Genomic DNA, 12244 nt, shown 5'->3' with positions numbered 1-12244 from the left:
GGGGGGGGTCTGGGGGTGCCCAGGCACTGATCTCCCCCCTCCATGCCCCCACTCGCAGTGTATGGACTTCATCCACCAGCATCAGACTCGCCTGCCCCTGCTGCAGGGGAGGCACCAGGATGCCCTCGCCGCCTGCCAGGTAAGGGAGGTGCCCAAGGGGGTGGGTTAGATCCAGCCCTGCAGCTTGGCACAGGCCCTAGCCGGAGGCTGGAAGCCCTGCCCCAGCACTAGGGGGTAGGGGCAGGCACTGCCCAGGCCTGGACAGACTAACAGGAACCTGTGCCTGCAGGATCTGGGGTTGTGTGAGGCCAAGAGAGCCTCAGGCCCCAAGCACTGCAGCCTGGGCCCCATCTACTGGTGCTCCAGCATGGAGGCAGCTAAGGAGTGTGGCGTGAGTATTGCCCTGGAGGGCACTGACTGGGACCCTCAGGGTACACGGGTCCCTGCCTGACCCTCAGGGCCCTGAACCATGTGGGTGGTAGTGACTGTCACCTCCATCCCAGTTGGGGGCCTCCCAGTAGCCCAGGGCACCACAGTGACACCCAGAATTCTCTTCCAGGCTTTGAAGCACTGCCAGGACCACGTGTGGGGGTAGCAGTACCCCCCCTTGCAACAAGATGCCCCCACAGCCCCTGACCTTTGCACTCCCCAGGAATCCAAGCTGCCCCCACCCCCAAGTAGTCAGACCCAGCTCCCTGCTCCCTCTGGAAACAGCTGTTATAATAAACCCCCCTGCTTTGCTAGGTGACTTAGAAGTGTTGTGTTTCAGCTGGGGGCGGGGGGACCTAAAGCCCCTGCTGGAACTCAGAGGCTCCCTTCTCCCCTCGCCAAGGAGATCTCAGCCAGCTGCCCCCCAGTACAAAAGAACAGGGGTAATGGGTTTGTTGCCCAGGGGGGTGGGGGGGGTGTAACAAAGCTTTAACTGCCCCCCCACCCCAGCTGGGCCAGGAGAGGGAGGGGAGTTACTGATACTCTTGGTCCAGCATGACCAGTCTGGCATTGGGAGGGGGTGGGCAGCCCTGTGGATGTCTCCCAGCCAAGGCCAGCTGTGAGGGGCACCATAGGGGCAGGAAGGAGACTGAAGAGATGCAATTAAAAAAAAACCCTTTAAAGTCCTTGGTGCAGGCAGAAGAGTCCCTGGGCAGAGCCTGGCCCTTCTGAGGGGGCCAGTGTCTGGCTGGCAATGAGGGGTGCAGCAGGGGAGAGGGAGGTACCCTCCAGTACCCGGCTGGAGAGGTCAGTGGTCCACGCCAGTGCTGTATGTTGCTCACGCACCCTGCTGGATGGTCTCCTCATCCTCTCGCCTCTTCCAGATCTGGGGGAGGGTAGAGAAAGCCAGGAAGTGAGGTTCTGCTTCCGTGCCTCGGTTTCCCCAGTTAGCCTCCCACTGCCCAAGATGGGGATGGGGGAGGGTTATAAAGGGAACCATTCACTGTCCTGTCCCAGCTGGCCTGGAAGCAGATTCCCCACCTGCAACCTGGATTGTGGCAATCTGGGGGTGGGGGGACCACCACAGACGCACTCATTGCCCCACGTCCAGGCCCAATTCACAGCCACGGTCCCACAGCCTTTCACAAGGGGCCAGGAGCAGCAGCATATACCCCACTCACCTGGATGTAGGCTTCAGAGAGTGTGATCATCTGGGGCAGGATGTCAGTCACCTGGAGGTCCTGCAGCTCGTACCACTTGCCTGTGCCCTGCCAAGGTGACACTGAGGGGTGAGGGGGTGGGTTGGGCATGGCAGATATGAGATCCAGGTTGGGGGTTGCAAAGGAGACACCAGACCTGGGCAGTGAGGGGGGCACAGGCGACCTCAGACTGGACAAGGAAGCACCAGAGACCCTCAGGCCTGTGCAGAGGGTGGGTATGAGAGCTCCCCAGGCCCAGGCAATTGGGGGCATGGGAGATCCCAGATCCAGGCAGTGGGGGGTGGGGTGGGACAGGAGACCCCAGATCTAGGCAGGGAAGGGGCACAGAAGACCCAAGACCTGGGCAATGGGGGGCACAGAGGACAGTCACTCACGTGATGCAGCACATGGATGCGGTAGGAGCCCTCGCTGGGCTTTCCATCATGGACAATGTTGGCGATGAGGTCGTACGTTGTGTGTATGTGTGTGGCCTGGACCTCTTCTGAAAGGTACTCGCGGAGGTCCACGTTCCTGGTGGGGGGCGGGCAGGGGAGCATCAGTGGATCCATACCACCCCCTCCCCCTACCATCCCATGCCTGCCCAGGGCACTGCCATGAAGCCAGCCTAGGCCCAGGGTGAAGCTCCCAGCAGCTGAGGAAGAATGGGACCTGCTTAATGCACAGAGAAACTAAGGCAAGCTCAACCAGTCATACAGCAGTGAACCCGGGGAAGGGTACTATTGGATACCCAACCCCACACCACCCTCCTGTAGCAGACAGGGCTGGTACAGATGGTGGAGAGAGGCTTGTGGAGTCTCTGCTGCTCTGGAATATTAGCTGGGGGGCATCATTGCAAGCATATTCAGCCCCTGGAACTCAGGTACTGAACAGGGGGGCATAGGAGACCCCAGGCAGGAGGGTACAAGCAATTCCACACCCATGCAGTGGTAGGGGGGGCACAGGAGACCCCAGCCCCAAGGGTGTGCCTCAAGGCCTGGTGCCATCCAGTCCTTCACCTCTGCCCCCCCGACCCTAGCAGGGACCCACGTGATGGGGAAGTTGACAATGGTGGGGTTCTTCTCCACAAAGAAGTTGTTCTTGGTGAAGCGCTTGATGCAGAAGATGAGGTAGGGTGGCAGTCGGGTCAGCTGGAACCGCTTCAGGAAGTTCTCCTTGTATGTCTTGTACTCCTGGAACATGCACAAGCAGGCACGTGTGAACCTCAGCAATGGGGCCGAGAGCAGAGGCCAGAGACCTGGTATCTTTCTGGGGTAGCAGCTGAGCCTGGCAACAGCTCCCTGGGACCCTCTGTTAACAGCCTTCCCTGCCCTTGGCTCCCTGCCCCATCAGTTTCTCTTCTCTCTACTCCCTGCCCTGTATTCCCTGCCTCATCCATTACTCTGATCTCTGCCAGGGGCAGGGTACCTATGCCACAGGTTAGCCATCCCTTGCTTTAACCAATCCACCTCCCTACCCCCACACCCCTGAACAGCTCTAAGATACCTGATGATCCCCTCCCCCTCTTGCCTAGAGCTCCTGGCTGCCCAGTGGAACAAGCCAGGAAGGGTGCCCCCAGTGGCTGGAAGCTGGTAGTGCTGGCCATACCTTCTCGGTGATGCCATTGAACTTGGCCAGGATGTTGAAGAGGGGCACCTGGGGGATAATGAGCTGCTCCTTCTCGTCTTTGTAGAGTGGGGCTGTGGGCAGGTCCAGTGTCAGGTACATGAAGGTCGACTCCACCATGGTCTCCTGGTACTCAGTATTCAGCAGCAGCTGCTCTTTCTCCTCTGCTGGCTGGAGCAAAGTAGGCCGGGGAGGTGGAGCTCAGTCCTGCTTACAGCAGCTTTTCCACCCCCGACAAGATATGCTAAAGCCAGGACTAAGGCTGCTAAATTCCACAGGGGATAGCACAGAGAAATGGGGCTGGAAGGGATCTGCAGTGCTCACATCTAACCCAACCCCTGCCTGAGACAGAATCAGCCTTGTCCAAACCATCCCAGACACATCCATTATCCAACCTCTTAATAAAGCTACTGTCAACCCTGACAATACAAGACCTCACACCCAAAGCTACCACAGGAAAAGCAGAGGGACCACAGCAGCCAATGTCCTGCTGCTGTAAAATGTCAACAGACACTCAAGACATCCAAGAGATCCCAGGATTCTGCTACAGAGGAAGGCAACCTGCCTTGCCCCCAGTCTGTACCAATCTGACCAGGGGGAAAATTCCTTCCTGACTCCCAGTGTGGCACTGGTCTGAGCCTTAACGGAAGGAAGGGCAAGACTCTTTAGCCAGGACCTTCCAGAGTCGATCCCAGCAGGAGCGTTGGCACAGCCCAGGCACTGTCCCCAGCCTGGGCCTCAGAGCGAGGCTTAGAAAAACAAGACATGCTTAGCAGCAAGCGGAGGGGAACAGGGGTTAATTCCCTCCTGGCCCTGTGCAGCAGCCAGCAAAGCCTGGGAAATCCCCATAGCAGAGCACAGGTATCACTGCACCTAGATCATCTCTGAACAGTAGTTGTCCAACCTCTTGTTGAACCCATCCAGTGATGGAGTCCACAAATCCCCTGGGCATCTAATTCCACTGCCTCACTGCTCTAGAAGCAGGCTGGAGAGAGGGGCATTTGGAGGCTAATCCGCCCCTCAAGGACTCCCCTAGCCCAATCCACTGCAGTGCTGGGCCCTCGGCACTTACAGAAGAGGCATAGGGTGGGAGCTAATGTATCTTCACACATACAACGCACACCTTTATGTGTCATCCCCCTGTCCTTCCTCCACCTCCTCTGCCCCAAATCTAGCAGCTTGTAGTCAGACCATGGCCTCCACTCTGCATTTGGTCTCACAGGCCTATAAATGCCTTACTGACATGGGAGAAATGCCATCGGAGCAGGGTGTGTCAGTTTAAAATCTAGTGAGGAGCCAACAGGCAGCTGCTACTCAATCACTACAAAGAACCATCTTCCCCTGCTCCCAACAACCTGAAGATGGAATGGAGTACACCCTCAGAAAATCTGTGGATGTCACCAAGCTGAGGGGAGGAGTGGATATGCTAGAGGGTAGAGCTAGGATTCAGAGAGACCTCAACACATTGGATTAGGCTGAAAGAATTCTCACAAAGTTCAACAAGGACAAGTGCAAAGTCCTGCACTTACGACAATACAACCCTGTGCTGGGATTGTACAGGCCGGGGAATGACTAGCTAAGCACCAGCTCTGCATGAAAGGACCTGGGGGTCACAGTGGACAATAAGCTGGATGAGCCAAGTGTGCCCATGTTGCCAAGATGGCTAACAGCATATTGGGCTGTATTAGAAGGAACATTGCCAGCAAATCAAGAGGAAGCAATTATCCCCTCTATTTGGCATGGATGAGGCCATACCTGGAGTCCAGTTTTGGGCCCCCACTACAGAAACTATGTGGACACATTGGTGAGAGTCCAGTAGAGGGCAACAAAAATGGTGAAAGGGACATGACTTATGAGGAGAGGTTGAGGGAACTGGGCTTACTTAGTCTGGAGAAAAGAAGAAAAGAGGAGGGATGAAACAGCAGCCTTCAATTACCTGAAGGGTAGAACTAGACTGTTCTCAGTGATGGCAAGTAATACGGAGCAATGGGTTCAAGCTGCAGCAAGGGAAGTCAAGGTTAGATATTAAGAGAAATTCTCTCACTAGGAGGGTAGTAAAGTACTGGAACAGGTTACCTAAAGAGGTGGTAGAATCTTCATCCTTGGAGATTTTTAAGATTTCGTCCAAGCTTGACGAAGCCCTGGCTGGGATGATCTAGTTGGGGCTGCACCTGCTTTGAGCAGGAGGTTGGACTAGATGACCTCCTGAGGTCCCTTCCAACCTTTATTTTCTATGAATCTATATTCTTCCACTCCAAAGCAAGATGTGTATTATATTCTGGGGTGTGTTGTATGTATGTGAGGAAATATGGTATTTTTGCAGCCCAAAGAATCCTTAGGTCAGAGGTGCCCCACACAAGCATAGACCCCCAGCCCAAATTAGCTGTGGGACTGGGCTTGGCCCCTTACAGAATGCACCAGGGGCACAAAGCTGGTACTAGAAACTATAAATTCCACTATGAAGCAAGAAGATGCTGCTTTAAATCATCACTTCCCTCTATCATGGACAGGACCAGCCTTAGCGGATGGGTCTGCATGGAGCCCAGGATAGCAGGGCCTTGATCTCGGCCAGGAGCTCTCAGCGCTGCTAGTAATCGCAAGTGCCAAGCACCAGTAAGGAAAGCACGGGATCCCAGCATGTTTAACTAGATGCCAGTCTGGGGCTGGCCAAGGGCTGAGGGGCTGAGTCGAGCCGCAGCGTTAACAGGCACATCCACTGAAGCCTGAGGGAAGGCATGTGGAGCATCCCATGACTGCGACGGGCTAGGCACTCACCAGGTCAGGGTGCGGCAGCTTCTTGGTGAAGATGCGCATGGAGCCCTGGAAGACATCAGTCACGATGGCTGCGGAGACACCGAGTGGGGGACCCATGAGTGGGCACCAAGAAGCTCAGAGCGAGGGCAGCCAGGAGAATATAGTGGGGGGTAGCATAGATAAATGGTGCCCAACCTATTCATCCCACAGACTGGATCTGGGTCCATGGGCCTGCGTAAGAACCCAGCTGGATGGAACCAGCCTGGCCAGGGCCAACCTTGCTGTGTAGGGTTTGGAAATGTGTTACTGTGGGGGGAGAGGGGAGAACAATGGTGGAGTTTATTACTGCCACTCCCAAATTTCTGCACCCACAGGGAGACCCATGGGCCAGATTCAGACAGGGATTAAGTAGCCCTGGCATAAACAATAGTAAGTGGCTTGAAGCGAGGATGGTACAGAATTATCTAGAGGAGGGGTATCTAGGTAACTGTGCTGCCAGATAACCTGAAACAATGCAGCCAGTATTTGAGAAAGGAAACACCCAATCCTGTGCTCCTGAGCATGGTGGAAGCTGCCAGGGATACCCCAAAGCAGCAGACATGCCACCCCAGCACCTACATCATCCAGCCACTGGCTTGGATCTCCCAGTTTCCCCCCCTGTAACAAGGAACCCTCCACCCTACCCATTACTAGAAGGCTGGGGTGACAGCCCAGGCAGCACTGATGGCAGAAAGGCTGAGGACAAAGTGGCACCTGTTTATATTAAGCAATAGGCTGCACAATGCAAGGCAGTGGATAAGAGCACCTGAGCACTGAGGGAGGTGGAGCAGAAAGCTGGGGCAGGGCTTGGGGGTATATAAGCCCAGCCTCTGGATTTGGGGAGTGGGGTGGCTGTGGCTGCCCCAGGGCAAGGAGCTCTGAGCCAGACTGCAGGTGAGATACCTGGTTGACTGCCCAGGTGAGGTACCTGGCAGGCTGGGGGAAAACAAGCCTGCCTATGTAGGAGGACTAAAAGATAGAGACCCCACAGGGTCTGCCAGTCACTGGGAAAAACACCTCTGAGCCTGCTACACCCACTCACTCTTTTTCTTCCTCTTCGTCCCGCCTAGAGCAGCATGAAGGGCATTGAGGAACCAGGAGAGGAAATCCACGCCATCGCCTGGGAGTGGAAAAGGAAGAGAAGGGTGAGGAATTCCCTTTTCTAAGCCAGTGGGAGTTTGTACAGCCCCTGGCACAACACAGCCCCAAGCCAGGGGGTCCCAAGGCATTGCTGACCTAGCCCTGTCAGAGCTGGGAGCTCTGGGCTTTGCCAGGGCCCAGACTGGGGTGTCCCCTGCTCGAACTGCTGAGCCAGGGGCCACCTGAAAGCTTGGTGCGTTGCCTTCCACACCATCCCTGGCTAAACCCAGCCCTGATAAGTGGCACAAACCTCCAGCCACAGCTAATGCAGCAGATAAACCTGCCACATGTTCAAATGAAAGCTGGATAAAAACTAGCTATCAAGTTCTTACACCTTTTCAAGCACTGACTTTATAGCGATGTGGCGTTTTGTAGCTGGACAGCCATTTTTATGGTGTGATAATTACTTTGCATGTATGGCCAGTCTAAATACATCATGTGTATGTACAACCAGTTAATTGGTAGTACTTCCTCTGCACGTATGGCTGGTTTTACTCTGCACGTGTGGCCAGTCTAAATTTATTGCATGCTTCACCAGTGAGCTGTGTATTATATGTAACGTGTGGTGGGGGCCAAAGTGACCCAGCAAAACCCTCAATTATATAATATACAAAACTAAACGCAAATCTCACTTACAAGGTAACTAGTGCATTTCTTGGTGTAAAAGCATTTACTGTCTGCTAAATAAACCAACATGAATTTAAAAAAAACCCTTGTAGTCTCTCAAGCCCCTGCTACATATATTGCACAATTTGGTAGTGAACCACGCAGTGAACTTAGGCCGGTCATATATGCAAAGTAATTATCATGCCATTAAAATGGCCATCTAGCTATAAAAAGAGCCAAGCAATTACAGTTAGTGCTTGAAAATGTGTACCAATTTTACAGCTGGCTTGCATCCAACTTTAATTTGGAAGCATAGCAGGACCCTGAAGTATTCCCCCTCCTCAACAACCCACTGATTTCCCAATCCAAGGGTCTAGGGTAACGCTGACTTCTCTCCCACACAACCTGCCCTCTTCTAGCCACAGCCATGCCCCATCCACCCCTGCCCAACCCCATCTGGCGCAGCTCCCCCCAACCTTGCTTGGTGATCTGGAAATTCTTCTTGCTGCAGAGCACCACGGCTTGCAGCATCTCATGGGGGGACACATGGGCCTTGAAGTTACGGGGGTTCCATAGTTTCCGCATCAGCTCCCCGAAGCGCTGAACCAACAGGAACATGATGTCTCCTGGTGGGCGCTGGATGCTTTTGTAGTTGTCTTCTTCCAGGAAGTAGTTACGGAGGGGTGGAACATTGGACAGAGCCTGGGCACGGGGGTGGGTGGGATGCAGAGTGAGCAGCCAAGTGGCCAGGCACCCTGAGGCTAATTCAAGGAAGCTCTCCAACTCAGACCACCCCACCCTCTATCTCTGTTCCAGGCTTAGAGACTACATGAGCCTACATGAAAACAAAGCAGTTCTTTTTCACCCAACATGTGATTCAAGGGTAGGACTCATTGCTACCAGATGTGGGGGAAGCTGAGAGTTCAGCCAGATTCACAGGGACTGGACATGTTCTTGGAAGAAGGGGGAATCAGTAGCTATTGAGCACAGGACTGAGAGGCACAGCCTCTGAATCAGAACATCCTAGACTTTAAAGGCTGGAGGCTACAAGTGAGAGAAGAATAGGGGCAAAATACCCAGTTCCCCCTCTGTTCCAGCCTCTGCTCTCTGCTGCCATGTGAAACAGAAGACTGGACAAGACAGACCTAGGATTTGACCCAGTCCCTGGCAGTTCTGATGGTCAATTCTAATCACGTTTGCTTCAACATCGAAGGATTCATGAGAACACGAGCTGTCAAAGGAAATCCTCAGCTCCCCTCTGCCACCTGCCAAATCTATCCTAAGGGATCAACACACCCCACAGGCTCCCAGCTTCAGGGGCCCCTACCTGGAGCACAGCATTGGCATAGTCATTGGCCTTGATGTTATTCAATCCCACAATGCCTGGCAGATAGGTGGTACCGTCATATGCCCGCGAGAGCTTGGCCTGCTTGTCCAAGTTGGCAATCTGTTGTTTGGTGAACGTGGGCTTCAGCACATACTGCAGAGAGAGGCAAGGTGCAGGGTTCAGGGGACTCAAGAGTTACGGATGTCAGCATCACACCATATGGGAGACCCCCGAGCAGTAAAAGACCTTTGCTGGGCTAGGTTGGTTGTGTGGTAAGCAATGATCTAACCCACAACGGTGACCAACAGCCAGCAGGAGATAAATCATAAAGAAGTGTGGCTGGAAGGGACCTGCAAAGGTCACATCTAGTCTAACCCCCTGCCTGAGGCAAGATCAGCCCTGTCCAAACCATCCCAGACCCATCCATCATCTAAACTCTCCATAAGACAATGCTGGCACAACACCAGACATCACCTTTGAGCCTTCCAGAGAAAGCAGGGGAGCTGTGGTGGCCAGCATCCTGCTGCTGTAAAGAGTTGTTAATAGATGCTCCAGAAATCCCCGAGGGAGTCCGTGCCTCCACTACAGAGGAAGGTAACCCTTCCCCCCCACTCCATACCAATCTGACTGGGGGAGAAATTACTTCTAGACCCCAAATGCAACTTTGGTCTGAGCGTGAATGAAAAGGCAAGATCCTCTAGCCAGGATGCTCTGGTTCAAGTCCCAGCAGGAGCACTGGTACAGCCCAGTCGCCATCCCCATCCTGGGCTGCAGCCAACAACCAGTGTCTCTAGAGAAGGCTTAACCACTCCCCCCGCCACCTGTATCATGCCTCTTAGGTGCCTTTTCCCCCAAGCCCAGCTCCTTCATCCTCTCCTTGCAGGACTTGCTTTCCAAGCCCTCCATATTTGTCACCAGTTCTGGACCCTCTCTCAGATTTCCACATTGTGTTTAAAAAGTGGAAGCCATAATGGCATGCAATCTAGAGTAGAGGCATGATCACCTCCTGCATCTTGCCCCAACGCACCTATTGATGCCTCCCAAAACCACATCCACCTTGTGTGCAGCTGCTTCACACTGCAGACTCTCAGTTGGGATCCAACCCTAGGTATAGGCAGAGATTTGCTATGGGCAAAATGAGCCCGTTCCAGCCCCTAGGCCTGGCTGGACCACTGATTGCTACATACACTGCTTGTGCAAAGCCTTTGCTAAAGCACTGGCTTGATCAGTGCCCCTGACCAATACCTGAGGTCCTGATAAAAGCAACAGTAGGCACTTGAGCCAGGCTCCTGTCATGGGATGGCTGGATAAGGGGTGGAATAGTTCAGTCCCAGAAGGCTCAGGCTGGGATGGGAACCCATCCAGAAAAGCCTGGAGGTCCATGATCCCTCCAGATATTCGAGAGACCGGTGGAAGGTGACACACCATGTGCATGGATGGCTGTAGAAAAGGAACCAGGGAAAGGATGGGAACTGGCTCAGCCTAGAGGAGTCCGAATGGGGTTGTGCTATGACATGGACAAACATATGTGCATGCCTTGGCTGTCAGATCATGTGTGTGTTAGGGCTGTGCCTTGTGACCGAAAACCTGGCGGGGCCTTGATGACTGACCCGAACTCACAGTTGTCTCTAAGATTTCTTCGTGCTGTGCTCCCTGCTCCTCCCAGTCCCTCCCGTGTCCCAGTCCCTCCCCCAAACATACCGTGATATCCTCCAGTGAGGAGTCAATGATCTCGTAGTTGTCAGGCAGGCAGTAGAACTTGAGCGTGTGCAGGTTCAGGAAGACGTGGTGGCTGAACTGCACACTGTGGATGTAGGCGTGGGACTTCAGGCCGCGGCCTGCACGGGAAAAGGGCAGTAGTCAGGGCACACACATCTACACGGTTGCATATATACACCTCCACACGCAGATGTGTACAAACAGACACACATACACATGTACACACATACATAGACATGCATACACAGGTATGCACATGGATTTTTGTACATATATGCACGTACACAAGTGCACACACACGCACACACACAATTACACATATGTGGATGCGTACACGCATATATGTATGTGTCTATACATATATAGACACATACATGCAAACGTGTACATATACATTCCCACACAAACAAGGATTTATGCACGTGTACGTGCACACGTATGCACGTGGATTTATATATGTATAGGCATGTGCACGTGCACACTTGCATGTATATATGCACATCCACACATGTACATGTATTTGCATTCACAATCACACATGAGCATATATGGACACACATCTATGTATTCATACATGCACACGTATGTTTGTACATGGAAAGCTAGGCTATGTGAATGAAGTAGCGCTTTGCTGGAGCGCCCTGGGCACATTATACAGCAGCAGTAGCGTTACGCTTCCCAGCTTTGCTGGCTCCTGAACCGTGAGGCCTGGAAGAAGAGTCAAGACCAGAGGAACCCGCTGCAGGCCCCTGCCACCCGGTCCCCCTGCATGGTGCCGCACAGTCGCATTTGGGCACTCACCCTGGAAGTACTTGCCGCAGACAAGGCAGGCATAGACGTTGATGTGCGACAGGGAGATGGAGCAGAGCTTCTCAAAGTCGAAGTCCAGGACGCTCCTGGGAGTGAATGGGGAAGAGGCTGAGTGGGCAGGGCCTGAAGGTGGCCCCAGCGCAGACCTGCCTGAGGCCGGCTCTGGGACCTGCCCCCTTGCCGCACCCCGGCTCCCAGCCCTGCTCTGAAGCCCAGGCGGGTGCGTGCACATAGGGGCATGGCGGTCATGGCGCACATGTGGGCACGCCTCTATGCTGAGGCAGGCACATGTGTGTGGTACACGCGAGCCTACACACATGCACACATGTGCACACGCCCAAGCACCCTGTGCACGTGAGGCCCCACCCCGCACCTGTTGATGGTGTCTAGGTAGGGGCAGTGGCGGCTGCGCCGGTCCTCGGGGTCAAAGCGTCCGTAGCGCACTGCAGGACACGGACACGCGTCAGCGGCGGAACCCAGGCGTCCTACCTCCCCTCCCTCGACCCGGCCCCCCGCGCCCACCGGTGACTTCGGGCTCCGGGTCGGAGTCGGCCTCTGCCTCTGCCTCGCGCTCGCGCTTGATGCGGGGCGGCCCCTC

At 54.3% G+C, this 12244-nt stretch overlaps 1 protein-coding gene and 1 long non-coding RNA gene across 2 annotated transcripts in view; one reads left to right on the top strand and one right to left on the bottom strand.

Moving 5' to 3' along the window:
• Positions 1-54: 54 nt before the first annotated feature.
• Positions 55-941, top strand: LOC106722604. Its single transcript, XR_001358614.2, has 3 exons — positions 55-139; positions 290-391; positions 560-941. It is a non-coding gene; the product is annotated as an uncharacterized LOC106722604 (long non-coding RNA).
• Positions 942-1092: 151 nt separating this feature from the next.
• Positions 1093-12244, bottom strand: part of USP39 (ubiquitin specific peptidase 39) — an 11931-nt gene continuing 779 nt past the window's right edge. The window contains exons 2-13 of the mRNA XM_006031192.3: positions 12020-12089; positions 11638-11732; positions 10819-10955; positions 9118-9270; positions 8267-8492; positions 7087-7164; positions 6027-6094; positions 3234-3422; positions 2676-2818; positions 2024-2159; positions 1611-1697; positions 1093-1315 (exon numbers count right to left, since the gene is read on the bottom strand). Coding sequence (XP_006031254.1) covers positions 1268-1315; positions 1611-1697; positions 2024-2159; positions 2676-2818; positions 3234-3422; positions 6027-6094; positions 7087-7164; positions 8267-8492; positions 9118-9270; positions 10819-10955; positions 11638-11732; positions 12020-12089 — 1430 coding nt within the window. The 3' untranslated portion in view covers positions 1093-1267. The remainder of the gene's footprint in view (positions 1316-1610; positions 1698-2023; positions 2160-2675; positions 2819-3233; positions 3423-6026; positions 6095-7086; positions 7165-8266; positions 8493-9117; positions 9271-10818; positions 10956-11637; positions 11733-12019; positions 12090-12244) is intronic.

The sequence above is a fragment of the Alligator sinensis genome, unplaced genomic scaffold (genome assembly GCF_000455745.1).
Source record: "Alligator sinensis unplaced genomic scaffold, ASM45574v1 scaffold453_1, whole genome shotgun sequence".
NCBI classification, from domain to species: Eukaryota; Metazoa; Chordata; order Crocodylia; family Alligatoridae; genus Alligator; species Alligator sinensis.
This window is presented reverse-complemented; position numbering and strand designations above follow the sequence as displayed.